Raw genomic sequence first — 19,494 nt, forward strand, 5'->3', positions numbered from 1 at the left:
CATGAGATTTGGGCTTTGCAGGCTAGACCAGCATTTATGACCCATCAATAATTGCTGTTGGCAAGGTCATAGACAGCTGCCTTCTTGAATTATTGTGGAAAGAATCCTCTATCACTATTACTAGGAATAGGCTGTCGACCATATTCCATGGAAAAAATGGTGCGGATACTGAAAATCTGAAATAAAATCAAAACCATGCTGGAAACACTTGCAGGTCAGGCAGCACCCACAAAGGAACATATCGTTAATATCACAGGTCAACATTAACCCTGTTTTTCTCTCCACAGGTGTTGCCTGATCTGAATATTCCCAGCATTTTCTATTTTTATATCAAATTTCCAGCATCTGCTTTTCAGGGAATAGACCCTTCTGAATGCTCAACAAGGTGAGAGGAGATGCATTTGATGGTGGTATATTGTTGCAGGTGGTTGAAATGACACAGGATAATCCATTGAAGGTGCAGGCTGGTGGGTGGATCTCTTTCCAGCACTGATGAAAGGTCACTGACTCAAAACATTAACTCTTTATTTTTTTCTCCACAAATGCTGCTAAACCTGCTGAGTATTTCTAGCCTTTTCTGTTTTCAATTCAGATTTTCAGCATCCACAGTGTTTTTCTTTGATTAAGATTTTTGAACTTTTTTTAGTTATAGAATTTACAGTACAGGAGGAGGCCATTCGGCCCATCGAGACTGCACCGGCTCTTGGAAAGAGCACCCTACCCAAGGTCAACACCGCCACCCTATCCCCATAACCCAGTAACCCCACCCAACACTAAGGGCAAATTTGGACACAAAGGGCAATTTATCATGGCCAATCCACCTAACCCGCACATCTCTGGACTGTGGGAGGAAACCGGAGCACCCGGAGGAAACCCACGCACACACGGGGAGGATGTGCAAACTCCGCACAGACACTGTTTTTATACAATTACATTTCTCTATGTTCAGTCTTGCTACATGCAAAGCACCAGCTTAACTTTGAAAGCTAATGAAATAGCATGAATAAAGCAAACTGTACACCTGTTGGAACTGCATGAACTGAATGGAAACGAACGAGGGAAAGCTTCTCATATTTATCTCCAGATTTTGGTTACAAATCTCTCGATCAGGAAAGAACTGAAAGAGATTATTAGTGTGTGGCCTCTAAAGCACTGCCGGAACCTTGAAAACTCAGTCCAGTTAAAGTCACCATTATTTGACATATAGTAAACAAAGAAAAATGAACACAAAAGTTGCACCCATAAACTAACCTTTCCACATGCTCGACAATGATGCCGCCTCCAGGTAAGTGTAAAGTCACATGTGCAGATCATACACATGGTAGCACGAGGATCAGGGATCCATATGGGAGCTTTAGTGCCTAAAGGTGTATTTAGTTCTGGTTTATCGGGTTCTTCCTAGTAGAAAAATAAGTTCACAGAAACTATAAAGCATCTAAACAATGTGTATAACATGCATTAAGCAGCAACATTTAAATATGAAATAACATGTATTTTTCTGCTCCTTTTAAAACTGTCCATATTTTAGGAATGAGGTACCAAGTGGAAATTAAGTGCATCATCAATCACAGAAGGAAAGAAAATCAAAGAAGGTATTAAAATCTAAGATCTTCTTCCGATATTCTGAGCAAATAAGAATTCAATTCAGGAACTAGATTTCAGCTATGCACCAGACAGCTCTGCTCTATCTGCCTTGACCAGAAATGAATTTAGCTTCAGTACTGATTAAATATCCACATCACTGCAATTAAGGCAGGACGGGGCAAGAAATAAATGATCAAGTCTTTAAATGATTAAGTCTTAGTTCTCAAAATTCCAATCTTTTAGGGGTGATCCTCATCATGGGTTAAAAATAAATAATTCAGAAAAAATATTGATAAACTATATCACACCAAGCATCCCAATATAGTCTCCTGTATTTAACACTCGTTAAGAGAACCGAAGGTATAAGGAAACAAATTCTAGTTCCGTTAATTTTAATATTCAGTACTGTAATGTCCAAAATAATTACTAAGGAACCCTGTGCTTTTCTTCCAGCATAGCTCAACAAAGGAAACTGCTTCTAAAGTACACTCAACTTGACCTATTGACTGAAGAGTGAAGTATGCAACTAGATTCAGATCTCACTCTGACAGTTTACCATGCCATCTTTACAGCACAGAAATAGGCAATGTGGCTCAAATGTCAGTGTTCATGCCACACACAAGCCTCTGCCATTCTATTTACTTTATTTCATCCTATCAACATATATTTATGGGTGGTGACTTCCGGGTGCGGCGATGACCAGCTAAGTCGCACGTTTCGGCAGCTCCCGGTGGAACGGACTTTTGGGCTCTTGATAGGAGCCCCATCGGCAATTTTAACGGCAAATAACACTGTGCGGTAATCCAAAAGGGAATCCCCCCTGGACACGGATGGAAAAAAGAGAGGAAAGTAGCCGGATTGCGGTGGATCCTCAAGAGCAGCGGCCAGGAAGGCAGGCACAAAGCAAGATGGCGTCGGAAGGAGGCAGTTTAATATGGGGCCCTGACCAACAAGTGTTCCTGCGGCGTTGCGTAGATGAACTAAAAAAGGAGATGAAGAAGGAGCTGTTGGCCCCGATATTACAAGCGATTGAGGGGTTAAAGGAGGAGCAAAAGACCCAGGAACAGGAGCTTCGGGTCGTGAAGGCAAAGGCTGCTGAGAATGAGGACGACATACAGGGCCTGGTGGTGAAAACGGAGATCCACGAGGCACAACACAAAAGATGTGTGGAAAGGCTGGAGGTGCTGGGGAACAATGCGAGGAGGAAGAACTTAAGGATTCTTGGTCTTCCCGAAGGTGCAGAAGGGGCAGACATCGGGGCATATGTGAGCACGATGCTGCATTCGTTAATGGGATTGGAGGCCCCGACGGGTCCGCTGGAGGTGGAGGGAGCCTATCGGGTTATGGCGCGAAGACCGAGGGCTGGAGAAATTCCTCGAGCTATAGTTGTGAGATTTCTCCGATACAAGGACAGAGAGATGGTCCTCAGATGGGCCAAGAAAACTCGGAACAGTAGGTGGGAGAATGCGGTGATCCGCGTGTATCAAGATTGGAGTGCGGAGGTGGCGAGAAGGAGGGCACGTTTAATCGGGCCAAGGTGGTGTTGCATAAAAGGAAGGTCAAATTCGGAATGTTGCAACCGGCAAGACTGTGGGTCACACATCTAGGGAAACACCACTATTTCGAAACGGCAGACGAGGCGTGGACTTTTATTGTCGAGGAGAAGCTGGACTGAGCGTGCCAGAAAAAGAACGTTTGGGACAAAAGTGGGGGGGTGAATTTGTGGGATGAAGGGGGGAAAAGGGGGAAAGCGAGGACTTCCCAGGTTGTTAAACCTGCGACCCTGTAACTTCTCTCTCTTCCCCATGTCGTGGGGGAGGGGGTGAGGGAGGATGAGGAGTTGTGGGCACCGGCCATTGGGGGCGGGGCCAAAAGGGGAAGCGCGGGCTTTGTTCCCGCGCTATAGTAATCATGGCGGGAACAGGGAAGCAGGAAGGAGGGGGCCTCGCACAGTGTGAGCCGAGGTCACGGGGGGAAGCCGAGGTCGGCCAGAGTTTGCTGACTTCTGGGAGCAACATGGGGGGTGCAATTACGCTAGCTTGGGATCTAGCGGGGGGGGGGGGGGGGGTGGGAGGGGGGTTAACTGGGTTGCTGCTGCTGGGGAGAAGGGGGAGCTGGTATGGGAGGGGGGGGTCGAGGCGGGGGGGCGCCGCCTGGGGGGGATACAGCTACGTGGGAACCGGGTGAGGAGCTGGATTGAAAAAGGAAATGGCTAGTCGTCAAGGGGGGGGGGTTAAGAGCCCCCCCCCAACCCGGTTGATCACGTGGAATGTGAGAGGGCTGAACGGGCCGATTAAGAGGGCACGGGTACTCGCACACCTAAAGAAACTTAAGGCAGATGTGGTTATGCTTCAGGAGACGCATCTGAAGCTGACAGACCAAGTTAGACTTCGCAAAGGAGGGGTGGGGCAGGTGTTTCATTCGGGGCTAGATGCAATAAACAGGGGGGTGGCCATACTAGTGGGGAAGCGGGTAATGTTTGAGGCAAAGACTATAGTGGCGGATAGTGGGGGCAGATACGTGATGGTGAGTGGCAAACTGCAAGGGGAGGCGGTGGTATTAGTGAACATGTATGCCCCGAACTGGGATGATGCCAATTTTATGAGGCGTATGTTAGGACGAATCCCGGACCTAGAAGTGGGGAAGTTGGTAATGGGTGGAGACTTTAATACGGTGTTGGACCCAGGGCTGGACAGATCGAGGTCCAGGACCGGAAGGAGGCCGGCTGCAGCTAGGGTGCTTAAGGATTTTATGGTGCAGATGGGAGGAGTAGATCCCTGGAGATTTAGTAGACCTAGGAGTAAGGAGTTTTCGTTTTTCTCCTATGTACATAAAGTATTTTCACGAATAGATTTTTTTGTTTTGGGAAGGGCACTGATCCCAAAGGTGACGGGGACGGAGTACACGGCTATAGCCATCTCGGATCATGCTCCACACTGGGTGGACCTGGAGATAGGGGAAGAAAAACAACAGCTTCCACCCTGGAGAATGGACATGGGATTATTGGCAGATGAGGGTGTGTGTTTAAGGGTGAGGGGGTGTATTGAAACGTACTTGGAACTTAATGATAATGGGAAGGTACAGGTGGGAGTGGTCTGGGAGGCACTGAAGGCAGTGGTTAGAGGGGAGCTGATATCTATTAGGACACATAAAGGAAAGCAGGAGGATAGGGAAAGGGAGCAGTTGTTGAAAGAACTTCTAAGGGTGGACAGACAATACGCGGAGGCACCGGAGGAGGGACTATACAGGGAAAGGCAAAGGCTACATGTAGAATTTGACTTGTTGACTACGGGTAAGGCAGAGGCACAATGGAGGAAGGCACAGGGTGTTCAGTACGGATATGGGGAGAAGGCGAGTAGGCTGTTGGCCCACCAACTGAGGAAAAGGGGAGCAGCGAGGGAGATAGGGGGGGTGAGAGATGAGGAGGGAGAGATGGAGCGGGGAGCGGAGAGAGTGAATGGAGTGTTCAAGGCATTTTATGAAAGATTATATGAAGCGCAGCCCCCGGACGGGAAGGAGAGAATGATGTGCTTTCTGGATCAGCTGGAATTTCCTAAGGTGGAGGAGCAGGAGAGAGTGGGGCTGGGAGCACAGATTGAGACGGAGGAAGTAGTGAAAGGGATTGGAAGCATGCAGGCGGGGAAGGCCCCGGGACCAGACGGATTCCCAGTTGAATTCTATAAGAAATATTTGGACTTGCTGGCCCCGCTACTGATGAGAACCTTTAATGAGGCGAGGGAAAGGGGGCAGCTGCCCCCGACTATGTCAGAGGCAACGATATCGCTCCTCCTAAAGAGGGAAAAAGACCCGCTGCAATGCGGGTCATACAGGCCCATTTCCCTCCTGAATGTGGATGCAAAGGTTCTGGCCAAGGTAATGGCAATGAGGATAGAGGATTGAGTCCCGGGGGTGGTCCATGAGGACCAAACTGGGTTTGTGAAGGGGAGACAGCTAAATACAAATATACGGAGGCTGCTAGGGGTAATGATGATGCCCCCACCAGAGGGGGAAGCGGAGATAGTGGTGGCGATGGATGCCGAGAAAGCATTTGATAGAGTGGAGTGGGATTATTTGTGGGAGGTGTTGAGGAGATTTGGCTTTGGGGACGGGTATATCAGGTGGGTACAGTTGCTGTATAGGGCCCCGATGGTGAGCGTGGTCACGAATGGACGGGAGTCTGACTATTTTCGGCTCCATAGAGGGACGAGGCAGGGATGTCCTCTGTCCCCGTTATTGTTTGCATTGGCGATTGAACCCCTGGCCATGGCACTGAGGGGTTCCAGGAAGTGGAGGGGAGTACTTAGGGGGGGGGGGGAGAAGAACACCGGGTATCTCTGTATGCGGATGATTTGTTGCTATATGTGGCGGACCCGGCGGAGGGGATGCCAGAGATAATGCGGATACTTGGGGAGTTTGGGGATTTTTCAGGGTATAAACTGAACATGGGGAAAAGTGAGTTATTTGTGGTGCATCCGGGGGAGCAGAGCAGAGAGATAGAGGAATTACCATTGAGGAAGGTAACAAGGGACTTCCGGTACCTGGGGATCCAGATAGCCAAGAATTGGGGTACATTACATAGGCTTAATTTAACATGGTTGGTGGAACAGATGGAGGAGGATTTCAAGAGATGGGACATGGTGTCCCTGTCATTGGCAGGTAGGGTGCAGGCGGTTAAAATGGTGGTCCTCCCGAGATTCCTTTTTGTGTTCCAGTGCCTCCCGGTGGTGATCACGAAGGCTTTTTCAAAAGAATTGAGAAGAGCATTATGAGTTTTGTGTGGGCTGGGAAGACCCCGAGAGTGAGGCGGGGATTCTTGCAGCGCAGAAGGGACAGGGGAGGCCTGGCACTACCGAGCCTAAGTGAGTACTACTGGGCCGCCAATATCTCAATGGTATGTAATTGGATGGGAGAAGGGGAGGGAGCGGCGTGGAAGAGATTGGAGAGGGCGTCCTGCAGGGGGACTAGCCTGTAAGCAATGGTGACAGCGCCGTTGCCGTTCTCACCAAAGAAATACACCACAAGACCGGTGGTGGTGGCTACATTGAAAATTTGGGGGCAGTGGAGACGGCATAGGGGAGGGACGGGAGCTTCGGTGCAGTCCCCGATAAGAAACAATCATAGGTTCGTTCCGGGGAGAATGGATGGGGGATTTGGAGCATGGCAAAGAGCTGGGGTAGTACAATTAAGAGATCTATTTGTAGATGGGACGTTTGCGAGTCTGGGAGCGCTGACGGAGAAATATGGGTTGCCCCAAGGGAATGCATTTCGGTATATGCAATTGAGGGCTTTTGTGAGGCAACAGGTGAGGGAATTCCCGTAGCTCCCGACGCAGGAAGTGCAGGATAGAGTGATCTCAGAGACATGGGTGGGGGACGGTAAGGTGGCGGACATATACAGGGAGATGAGGGACGAAGGGGAGATCATGTTAGATGAGCTGAAAGGGAAATGGGAAGAAGAACTGGGGGAGGAGATTGAGGAGGGGCTGTGGGCTGATGCCCAACGTAGGGTAAACTCATCGTCCTCGTGTGCCAGGCTAAGCCTGATACAATTTAAGGTGCTACACAGGGCGCATATGACTGGAGCACAGCTTAGTAAATTTTTTGGGGTAAAAGATAGGTGTGCGAGATGCTCGAGAGGCCCAGCAAATCACACCCACATGTTCTGGTCATGCCCGGCACTACAGGGGTTCTGGGTGGGGGTGGCAAAGGTGCTTTCGAAGGTGGTGGGGGTCCGGGTCGAACCAAGCTGGGGGCTGGCTATATTTGGGGTTGCAGAAGAGCCGGGAGTGCAGGAGGCGAGAGAGGCTGACGTGTTGGCCTTTGCGTCCCTTGTAGCCCGGCGCAGGATATTGTTAATGTGGAAGGAAGCCAAACCCCCGGGTGTGGAGACCTGGATAAACAATATGGCAGGGTTCATAAAGTTAGAACGGATTAAGTTCGTGTTAAGGGGTTCGGCTCAGGGGTTCACCAGGCGGTGGCAACCGTTCGTCGACTACCTCACAGAAAGATAGAGGGAATGGAAAAGAAGTAGATAACAGCAGCAACCCAGGGGGGGGGGGGGGGGGGGGGGGGGGGAAATCGGACGGACTCTCAGGGATGTTATTGTATATGTATAGGTATTTGGTATATGTAATTGTATATTGGATTGTTGGATTGTATTTTTGGAGAGTATTTATTTTGGACAAGGCAGTTGCCATTTAGTTTTGTTTTTGTTTATATATTACTTATTTATTTAAAACTGGCCACGGTTATTTATATTGCTTTATTGTTGTGTAAAAGGAACACTACGTATTGTTATGTTTGGCCAAAAAACTTGAATAAAATATTTTTTTTAAAAAAAACATATTTCTGGGTATAGTATCGCATGGTAGCACAGTGGTTAGCACAGTTGCTTCACAGCTCCAGAGTCCCAGGTTCGATTCCCGGCTTGGGTCACTGTCTGTGCGGAGTCTGCACATTCTCCCCGTGTCTGCGTGGGTTTCCTCTGGGTGCACCGGTTTCCTCCCACAGGTCCTGAAAGACGTGCTTGTTAGGTGAATTGGACATTCTGAATTCTCTCTCCGTGTACCCAAACAGGCGCCGGAATGTGGCGACTAGGGACTTTTCACAGTAACTTTATTGCAGTGTTAATGTAAGCCTACTTGTGACAATAAAGATTATTATTATTATAGTGGTTGTCACTGGTTACTCAATGCGGAGACTAAAGGCCTAATTGAAAGGTAAGGTGCTGTACCTCAAGCTTCCAGTGAGTTTCACCGGAACAGTGTAGGAGGCAGCGTCAGAGTGGATGTGCGACAGTGACATAAAATGACAAGTGGTTACATTTTACTTTGTATTCCCGTGTACCAGCTTTTAGTGATCGACACCCTTTGACACGTGGGTTTCCCTTAGCTCTGCTAAAATTCCTAGTCTCCCCATATCCATTGAGAAAGCAATGAGATGTCTTTCTTAGATTCAAAGTACGTGAACTTATATTTCTCCACACGGAATTCCACCTGGCAGTTTTGTTCTTCACTCCCTTAATCTGTCTACACTGCTGGGTAGATGCCAGTATTGTAGTTGTGTTGGAACAGCTTGGTCATTGAGTCTGCACCGGCCCTTGGAAAGAGCACACTACTTAAGCCCACGCCTCCACCCTATCCCTGTCACCCAGTAACCCCTCCTAACCTTTTGGACACTCAGGGCCAATCCACCTAACCTGCACATGTTTGGACTGTGGGCGGAAACCGGAGCACCCGGAGGAAACACACGCAGACACTGGGAGAAAGTGAAAACTCCGGTCAGCTAGTCCTGGAGCACAAGTCTTCAGTATTATTATTGGAATGCTGTCAGGGGCTATAGCCTTTGCAGTATCAAGTGCTTTCAGCTGTTTCCTGATATATGGTGGAGTGAAATTAATTGCCTGATGACTGCCACCTGTGATGCTAGGGACCTCACCATCCACTTGGCACTTCTGACTGAGTGGTTGCAAAAGCCTCAGCCCGGTCTTTTGTATTGATGTGCGGGGCTCACTCATCATTGAGGTTGGGGGATATTTGTGAGCCTCCTCCTCCAGTTAGTTGTTATTGTCCATCATCATTTCCGACTGAATGTGGCAGAGCTTAGATCTGATCTGTTGGTTGTGGGATTTCTTAGCTAAGTCCATAGGACGCTGCTTTTGGTGATTGGCATGCAAGTAATTTCATATTTAGATATGCCTGGTGCTGCTCCTGGAATTCCCTCCTGAACTCTCCATTGAACCGGGGCTGTTCCCACAGCTTGATGCTAATCGTAGAGTGAGGGATATTCCAGGTCATGAGGTTACATATTGTGGCTGTATACAATGCTGTTGCTACTAATTATTCACAGACCTCATAGAAGCCCAGTTTGAGTTGCTAGATTTGTTCGAAATCTATTCTATTTAGCATGGTGGTAGGGCGGTACGGTGGCTCAATCGTTAGCACTGCTGCCTCGCAGCTCCAAGATCCCGGGTTCAATTCCAGCCTTGGGCGACTGTCTGTGTGGAGTTTTCACTTTCTCCCAGTGTCTGCGTGGGTTTCTTCCGGGTGCTCCGGTTTCCTCCCACAGTCCAAATATGTGCAGGTTAGGTGGATTGGCCCTGAGTGTCCAAAAGGTTAGGAGGGGTTACTGGGTTAGGGTGGAGGCGTGGGCTTAAGTAGAGTGCTCTTTCCAAGGGCCGGTGCAGACTCGATGACCAAATGGCCTCCTTCTGCACTGTAAATTCTATGAACACGATGGGAGAGTATCCTCAATGTGAAGGCAGGGCTTTTTCTCCACAAGCAATGTGCGGTGACACTCCTATCAATATGGTCATGGACAGATGCATCTTCGACTGGTAGACTAGATCAAGTAGGTTTTCCCTTAACAAAAGACAACCAATGTATTTATATATATATATATATATATATATATATATATATATTTTTTTTTTTTCTTTTATTTCATCTTTTCTTTTCTGTTGTTTTCAATGTATGTTCATGATTACCTTTGTTTTGTATAACATAAAAAATCCTTAATAAAAACATTTATTAAAAAAAAGTAGGTTTTCCCTCACCATTTGTCACAGACCCAGTCTTGCAGTTATGTCCTTTAGAACTTGGCCTGCTCAGTCATTAGTGGTGCCACCGAGACACTCTGGTCATTGAAGTACTCCACCCAGATGAAATTTCTGTGCCCTTCCTCCAAATGGTGTTCAACATGGAGGAGTACTGATTCATCAGCTGAGGAAAATTTCCTTGCCCATGTTTGACCCGAGGACATGAAATGTCATGGGGTCGAGTGTCGATGTTGAGAATGCCAAGGGCAACTCACTCCCGACTGTATACCACGGTGCCACCATCTCATGTGGGTTTGTCCTGCTGGTGGGACAGGACATACTCAGGGATGGTGATGGTGGTGTCTGGGATATTGTCTTAAAAGGTATGATTGTCTAAGTATGACTATGCCAGGCTGCTGCTCGACCGGTCTGTGAGACAGCTCTCTCCATTTTTGCACAAGCTCTCAGATGTTAGTAAGGAGGACTTTGCAGGGTTGACAGGGCTTGGCTTGCTTTTGTTATTTCCAGTGCCTCGGTCTATGCCAGGTGACCCCCAAGTTTTCATTCCTTTTTGTACACTTTGTAGTGATTTGATACACCCGAGTGGCTTGCTCAGCCATTTCAGAGGGCATTTAAGAGCCAATCACATTGCTGTGGGTCTGGAGTCACATGCAGGCCAGACCAGTAAGGACAGCAGACATCCTTCGCGAAAAGACATTATTTTTTTTTTTAAATAATATTTTATTGAAAATTTTTGGTCAACCAACACAGTACATTGTGCATCCTTTACACAACATTGTAACAATACAGATAGTAATGACCTTTTTTAAATTTAAACAAAAACAACAACAAATAAATAAATATTAAATAACAAAAAATAAAAACTAGCCCTAATTGGCAACTGCCTTGTCTCAGGCCACACCCCCCCCCCCATCCCCCCCCCCCCCCCCCACCCCCCCCCCATCCCCCCCCCCCCCCCACCCCCCCCCCCCCCCCCCCCACCCCCCCCCCCCCCCCCCCCACCCAAGTCCTGGGCCGCTGCTGCTGCCTTCTTTGTTCTCCCCTATCTATCTTTCCGCAAGATATTCGACGAACGGTTGCCACCGCCTAGTAAACCCTTGAGCCGACCCCCTTAGGACGAACTTAATCCGCTCTAACTTTATGAACCCCGCCATATCATTTATCCAGGTCTCCACCCCCGGGGGCTTGGCTTCTTTCCACATTAGCAATATTCTGCGCCGGGCTACTAGGGACGCAAAGGCCAAAACATCGGCCTCTTTCGCCTCCTGCACTCCCGGCTCTTGTGCAACCCCAAATATAGCCAACCCCCATCTTGGTTCGACCCGGACTCCTACTACTTTCGAAAGCACCTTTGTCACCCCCATCCAAAACCCCTGTAGTGCCGGGCATGACCAAAACATATGGGTATGATTCGCTGGGCTTCTCGAGCACCTCGCACACCTATCCTCCACCCCAAAAAATTTACTGAGCCGTGTTCCAGTCATATGTGCCCTGTGTAATACCTTAAACTGAATCAGGCTTAGCCTGGCGCACGAGGACGACGAGTTTACCCTGTTTAGGGCATCTGCCCACATCCCCTCCTCAATCTCCTCCCCTAGCTCTTCTTCCCATTTCCCTTTTAGTTCGTCCATCATAGTCTCCCCTTCGTCTCTCATTTCCCTATATATATCCGACACCTTACCGTCCCCCACCCATTTCTTTGAGATGACTCTGTCCTGCACCTCTTGTGTCGGGAGCTGCGGGAATTCCCTCACCTGCTGCCTCGCAAAAGCCCTCAATTGCATGTACCTGAATGCATTCCCTTGGGGCAACCCATATTTCTCGGTCAGCGCTCCCAGACTCGCAAACTTCCCGTCCACAAATAGATCTTTCAATTGCGTTATACCTGCTCTTTGCCACATTCCATATCCCCCATCCATTCCCCCCGGGGCAAACCTATGGTTGTTTCTTATCGGGGACCCCCCCAGTGCTCCGGTCTTTCCCCTATGTCGTCTCCACTGTCCCCAAATCTTCAGTGTAGCTACCACCACCGGACTCGTGGTATAGTTCCTTGGTGAGAACGGCAATGGGGCTGTCACCATAGCCTGCAGGCTGGTCCCCCTACAGGACGCCCTCTCTAATCTCTTCCACGCCGCTCCTTCCTCCTCTCCCATCCACTTACTCACCATTGAAATATTAGCGGCCCAATAATACTCACTTAGGCTCGGTAGTGCCAGCCCCCCCCTATCCCTACACGCTGTAAGAATCCCTTCCTCACTCTCGGAGTCTTCCCGGCCCAAACAAAACCCATGATACTCTTTTCTATCCTTTTGAAAAAAGCCTTCGTGATCACCACCGGGAGACACTGAAACACAAAAAGGAATCTCGGGAGGACCACCATCTTAACTGCCTGCACCCTCCCTGCCATTGACAATGCTACCATATCCCATCTCTTGAAATCTTCCTCCATCTGATCCACCAACCGCGTCAAATTTAGCCTGTGCAATGTGTCCCAATTCTTAGCTATCTGGATCCCCAGGTAACGAAAGTCTCTTGTTACCTTCCTCAACGGTAGGTCTTCTATTTCTCTACTCTGCTCCCCTGGATGCACCACAAACAGCTCACTCTTTCCCATGTTCAATTTATACCCTGAAAAATCCCCAAACTCCCCAAGTATCCGCATTATTTCTGGCATCCCCTCCGCTGGATCCGCCACATATAGTAGCAGATCATCCGCATATAAAGATACCCGGTGTTCTTCTCCTCCCCTAAGTATTCCCCTCCATCCCTTGGAACCTCTCAGCGCTATCGCCAGGGGCTCAATCGCCAGTGCAAACAGTAATGGGGACAGAGGACATCCCTGCCTTGTCCCTCTATGGAGCCGAAAATATGCCGATCCCCGTCCATTCGTGACCACACTCGCCACTGGGGCCCTATACAACAGCTGCACCCATCTAACATACCCCTCTCCGAGCCCAAATCTCCTCAACACCTCCCACAGATAATCCCACTCCACTCTATCAAATGCTCGAAAAGACATTATTTACCATGACGCTAACCTCCAGCTTTTGGACCTGGACCCAGAGGCAGCCAACGCCACCGCGATCTTCCAGCATTGGCTAAGCTGTTTCGAGGCCCATCTCGACTCTTCCACTGACGCCGTCTCAGGGGAGCACAAGCTTCGGGTCCTCAACCCCCGGGTGAGCCACCGAATATTTACCCTCATCAGAGACGCAGCCACGTACGACGAGACGATTACACTCCTCAAAGGGCAGTACATGCGGGCGGTAAACGAGGTGTACGCCCGGCACCTCCTCGCCATGGGGCGTCACGCCCAGGAGAACCTTTGGCCGAGTTCCTTCGTGAACTGCGGGCACTCGCCCGGAATTGTAGCTGCCAGGCAGTAACGGCTGTTCAACATACCGAGCTCCTGATCCGGGACGCCTATGTGGCCGACGTTAGGTCTGACTACATCCGTCAGCGCCTGCTCAAAGGGGATACCCTCGACCTAAACGACACGGTGCGGCTCGCAAACTCCCTGGAACTCCATGATGACCGTCCGGATCAACGGGCACAAGACAACCTGCTTATTCGACTCTGGGAGCACAGACAGCTTCGTCCATCCGGATACAGTAAGGCGCTGCTCCCTCCGAATTTTTCCTGCATCCCAGACAATCTCCTGGCTTCCGGATCACACTCTGTTGAGATCCGGGGGTACTGTGTCGCAGCTCTTGCGATACATGACCTAGAGTACGTTAACTTTAAACTCTCCATCCTCCCCTATCTCCGCGCTCCCCTTTTATGAGTCCTAGACTTCCAATGCCATCTCCGAAACCTGACCTTAACGTTCGGTGGACACCTGCCCCCTCTCACTCTCACTGTCTGTAGCCTTGCGACCCTGAAGGTCGCCCACCCTGCTCTTCGCTAACCTCACCCCGGACTGTAAGCCCGTCGCCGCCAGGAGCAGACGATACAGTGCTGGGGACAAGGCTTTTATCATGTCAGAGGTCCAGCGACTCCTGCGGGAAGGGATCAAAGAGGCCAGTACCAGCCCCTGGAGAGCCCAAGTGGTGGTCGTTAAGACTGGGGAGAAGCTCCGGATGGTCGTCGACTACAGTCAGACGATCAACCAGTCCACGCACCTCCTTCCCCGCATATCTGACATGGTCAACCAGATTGCGCAGTACCGAGTCTTCTCCACGGTAGACATGAAGTCCGCATACCACCAGCTCCCTAGCCACCGGAGGACCGCCAATACACTGCCTTCGAGGCAGATGGGCGCCTCTCCAACTTCCTCAGGGTCCCCTTCGGCGTCACCAATGGGGTCTCGGTCTTCCAACAGGAGATGGACCGAATGGTTGACCAGTACAGGCTGCGGGCCACGTTCCCGTATCTGGATAATGTCACCATCTGCGGCCATGACCAGCAGGACCATGACGCTAACCTCCAGCGTTTCCTTCACACTGCCAATCTTCTTAATATTATGTATAATAAGGAGAAGTGCTTTTTCCGCACGACCCACCTAGCCACCCTCGGCTACGTTGTGGAAAACGGAGTCCTAGGGCCCGATCCCGACCGCATGCGCCCCCTCCTGCAACTTCCCCTTCCCCACTGCCCTGAAGAGATGCCTGGGGTTCTTCTCATACTATGCCAAGTGGGTCCCCAACTATGCGGACAAGGCCCGCCCACTCATCAAATCCACCTTTTTTCCCGTCGGCTGAGGCCCGCCTAGCCTTCAACCGCATCAAGGCAGACATTGCCAAGACCACGATGCATGCTGTGGCCGAGTCCATCCCGTTCCAGGTGGAGAGTGATGCGTCTGACTTTGCTCTGGCCGCTACCCTCAACCAGGCGGGCAGGTCCGTGGCTTTCTTCTCCCGTACCCTCCAGGGTTCCGAAATTCGACACTCCTCCGTCGAAAAGGAAGCCTAGGCCATTGTGGAAGCTATGCGACATTGGAGTCATTACCTGGCCAGCAGGCGATTCACTCTCCTCACTGACCAACGGTCGGTTGCCTTCATATTCAATAATACACAACGGGGCAAGATCAAGAACGACAAGATTCTGAGGTGGAGGATCGAACTCTCCACCTACAATTACAATTGTATCGTCCTGGGAAGCTCATTGAGCCCCCAGATGCCCTGTCTCATGGTACATGTGCCAGCGCACAAGTAGACATACTTCGGACCCTCCACAATGACCTCTGTCACCCGGGGGTCACCCGTTTTTTTCATTTTGTCAAGGCCGGAACCTGCCTTATTCCATCAAGGAGGTCAGGACCATGACCAGGGGCTGCCAGGTCTGCGCGGAGTGCAAACCGCACTTCTATCGGCCAGACAGAGCGCACCTGGTGAAGGCTTTCCGCCCCTTTGAACACCTTAGCATCGACTTCAAAGGGCCCCACCCCTCCACCGACCGTAACGTGTGCTTCCTCAACATCATTGATGAGTACTCACGTTTTCCCTTCGCCATCCCATGCCCATAACATGACCTCGGCCACTGTCATCAAGGCCCTGCACAGCCTCTTCACCTTGTTCGGTTTCCCCACCTACATCCACAGTGATCGGGCTCCTCGTTCATGAGTGATGAGCTGCGTCAGTTCCTGCTCTGCAAGGGCATCGCCTCAAGCAGGACTACCAGCTACAACCCTCGGGGAAACGGACAGGTGGAGAGGGAGAACTCGACGGTCTGGAAGGCCGCCCTCATGGCCCTACAGTCTAGAAGTCTCCCAGTCTCCCGCTGGCAGGAGGTCCTTCCCGATGTGCTCCACTCTATCCGGTCGCTTCTGTGTACTGTCACCAACGAGACCCCTCACGGACGTATGTTTGCCTTCCCTAGGAAGTCCACCTCAGGGGTCTCGCTCCCATCCTGGCTGACAGCCACAGGGCCTGTCCTCCTCCAGAAGCACGTGAGGAACCACAAAACCGATCCCCTGTTCGAGCGAGTTATGCTTCTCCACGCTAACCCACAATATGCCTACGTGGCACATCAGGACGAGCGGCAGGACACAATCTCCCTCCGGGACCTGGCACCTGCTGGTTCCCCACCCGACCCTCCACCGTCTAACTCCATTACTATCGCCCCCATGCTTACACCGTCTCCCTCTCTGTCGACGCTTCTGGAAGAAGAGGAGGACACCAGTGTCCATACCACAGCCGGGACTGAGAAGATCACAGCGGACGGTTAAAGCTCCTGATAGACTTAATCTCTAAGTTTGCTTCACCCCCACTGGACCTTTTTTTTTTAACAGGGGGTGAATGTGGTGAACCACTGTTATTGTAGTTCCACTGTTACTTACAGCGCTGTATATATTCTCTGTTACTGTTTGTTCCATTGTTACTCACTGTGTTATATATTGTTGTTCTTCCATGGCTCCGCCCCACTGGGTGTTGTATATAGTTGACTTATCTGTAGCCCTGTCTCCAGTCTGGATTCAGCAGCAGACAGGCTACATCTTAGGCTACATCATTACTTTGTTTCCTACAACTTGCCTCGTGTGTAATTGATGGTGCATCAGGTTTGTCCTGGTGGGACAGGACATATTCAGGGATGGTGGTGTCTGGGATATTGCCTTAAAAGGTATGATTGTCTAAGTATGACTATGCCAGGCTGCTGCTTGACTGGTCTGTGAGACAGCTCTCTCCATTTTTGCACAAGCTCTCAGATGTTAGTAAGGAGGACTGTGCAAGGTTGACAGGGCTTGGCTTGCTTCTGTTAATTACAGTGCCTCGGTCTATGCCAGGTGACCCCCAAGTTTTCATTCCTTTTTGTACACTTTGTAGTGATTTGATACACCCGAGTGGCTTGCTCAGCCATTTCAGAGGGCATTTAAGAGCCAATCACATTACTGTGGGTCTGGAGTCACATGCAGGCCAGACCAGCAAGGACAGCAGACATCCTTCTCGAAAAGACATTAGTTTTTTTAAAAATAAACAATTTTATTGAGGTATCTTTGGCATATAAAACAATGACATTGTATAGTACTATACAAAAAAGAAAAGCAAATAACGCATAGCACAAACCACAACTCCATTCTCGCAAGGATCTGCCTAAACCACCCCCTACTCCACTCGAACCTAGCCCCCCCCCCCCACCCCCCCTGCTAACGGTTAATTCTCCGCGAAGAAGTCAATGAATGGCTGCCACCTCCGGGCGAACCCCGATAGTGAACCTCTCAAGGTGAACTTAGCTTTCTCTAGACCGAGAAAGCTCTCCATGTCCGATAGCCATACTTTGGTCTTCGGGGGTCTCGAGTCCCTCCATGCCAACTGCTTTCATCGCCAGGCTACCAGGGAAGCAATGGCCAAGACGTTGGCCTCCTTCTCCTCCTGGACTCCCAGGTCCTCCGACACCCCAAAGATTGCCACCGCACGACTCATTACCACCCCAGTTTTCAACACCCGGGACATGATGTCCGCGAATCCCTGCCAGTATCCCGAATCTAGGTCACGACCAGAACATGTGCATGTGATTAGCCGGCCCACCGGTGCATCTGGCACACTTGTCCTCCAGCCCGAAGAATTTACTCATCCGGGCCACCGTCATGTGGGCCCGGTGCATGACCTTAAGCTGGACCAGACAGAGCCTGGCGCATGTTACGGTCATGTTTACTCTGCTCAGGGCTTCTGCCCAGATACCGTCCTCCATCTCCCCCGCCCCCCGAGCTCCTCTTTCCACTTAAGCTTCAGGTCCTCAGTCCGTGTATCCTCTGATCCCATTAGTTCTTTGTAAATATCTGAGACTCTACCCTCACCTACCTCTCCCCTCGATACTACCCTGTCCTGCCTCCCCTTTGGCGGGAGGCGTGGGAAGGACGGCACCAGCCTGCGCACAAAATCCCGCACCTGCAAGTATCTAAAGTCATTCCCTCCCGCGAGCCCAAACTTTTCCTCCAACGCCCTCATGCTCGGGAAGCTCCCTTCCAAGAACAGATCACCCTCCCTCGCAATCCCCGCCCTCCGCCACAGTCGATACCCACCGTCCGTGTTCCCCGGGGCAAATTGGTGATTGCCGCAGATTGGGGTCCACACCGATGCTCTCAGTTCCCCGATATGCCTCCTCCACTGGCCGCAGATTCGAAGAGCCGCTAACACTATAGGGCTGGTGGAGTACCGCGCCGGCGGGAGCGGCAGAGGTGCCGTAACCAGGGCTGCCAAACTGGTGCCCCTGCACGAAGCAGCCTCCATCTGCTCCTAAATCAACCCCGTACCCACCATCCATTTCCTTATCATCGCTATGTTGGCCGCCAAGTAGGAGTTGCTGAAGTTCGGCAACGCCAGCCCCCCTTCCCCTCTGTTCCTTTCGAGCATCACCTTCCTCACCCGCGAGGACTTCCCCTCCCAGACAAATCCCAGGATAATTTTATTCAGCCTCTTAAAGAAGGACCTCGGGATGAAAACGGGGAGACACTGAAATATGAACAAGAATCTCAGGGAATCATCATCTTAACAGTCTGCACCCTCCCCGCTAGTGACAGCGGGAGCGCATCCCAACTCCAAACCTCCTCCCTCACTCGTTCCACCAGTCGGGACAGGTTGAGCTTATGCAACTTGCCCCAGTCCCGTGCCACCTGTATCCCCAAGTATCTGAAGCTTTCTCCTACCATCCTACTCTCCTGCCCCCTCGCCTGAATTACGAACAACTCGCTCTTAGCCACCTTCAGTTTATATCCTGAAAACCGGCCAAATTCCCTCAGGGTTTCCATGATACAGTCCATCCCCGCCATTGGGTCTGATACGTATAACAGCAGGTCATCCGTGTTTAATGTGACTTTATGTTCCACTCCCCCCCCCCGGACCAGCCCTTTCCAGTCCCTTGAAGCTATCAGAGCAATTGCCAGGGGCTCTATGGCCAACGCGAACAGCAGTGGGGAGAAAGGGCAACCCTGTCTTGTCCCACGGTGCAGTCGGAAATAATCTGATGTCATCCTGTTCGTCCTTACACTAGCCTCTGAGGCCTGATATGACAGCGTAACCCAGGAATGAACCCCTCTCCGAACCCAAACTGTCCCAGCACCTCCCACAGATAGTCCCACTCGACCCGGTCAAAAGCCTTTTCCGAATCCATAGCTACCACTATCTCTACCTCCCTGCTCTCCGGGGGCATCATAATCACATTAAGCAGCCTTAGATTGGCCACCAGTTGCCTACCCTTTACGAACGCGGTTTGGTCCTCCGCAATTACGTCCGGTACACAGTCCTCAATTCTAGTCGCCAAGATCTTGGCCAGTAATTTAGCGTCTACGTTGATCAAAGAGATTGGCCTGTAAGACCCACAAGCCTCCGGGTCTTTATCCCGTTTCAGAATAAGTGAAAAAGTGGCCTGCGACATCGTCGGGGGTAGAACCCCTCTGTCTCTTGCCTCGTTAAAAACCGT

The 19,494-nt window shown here is 50.6% G+C and overlaps 1 protein-coding gene and 1 long non-coding RNA gene across 3 annotated transcripts in view; one reads left to right on the forward strand and one right to left on the reverse strand.

Moving 5' to 3' along the window:
* The window catches only part of fgd6 (FYVE, RhoGEF and PH domain containing 6), a 312,715-nt gene that overhangs the window by 44,949 nt on the left and 248,272 nt on the right, over positions 1-19,494 (reverse strand). The window contains exon 16 of one of the 2 annotated variants that reach the window (XM_072471884.1): positions 1,252-1,398. The exons of the other annotated variant lie outside the window; for it this stretch is intronic. Within the exon in view, the coding sequence (XP_072327985.1) occupies positions 1,252-1,398 (147 nt within the window). The remainder of the gene's footprint in view (positions 1-1,251; positions 1,399-19,494) is intronic. 2 annotated transcript variants of the gene reach the window in all.
* On the forward strand, positions 287-3,279 carry LOC140388162 (uncharacterized). Its single transcript, XR_011934113.1, has 3 exons — positions 287-385; positions 1,529-1,592; positions 2,038-3,279. It is a non-coding gene; the product is annotated as an uncharacterized lncRNA (long non-coding RNA).

The sequence above is a fragment of the Scyliorhinus torazame genome, chromosome 13 (assembly GCF_047496885.1).
Source record: "Scyliorhinus torazame isolate Kashiwa2021f chromosome 13, sScyTor2.1, whole genome shotgun sequence".
In the NCBI taxonomy this organism is placed as follows: Eukaryota; Metazoa; Chordata; class Chondrichthyes; order Carcharhiniformes; family Scyliorhinidae; genus Scyliorhinus; species Scyliorhinus torazame.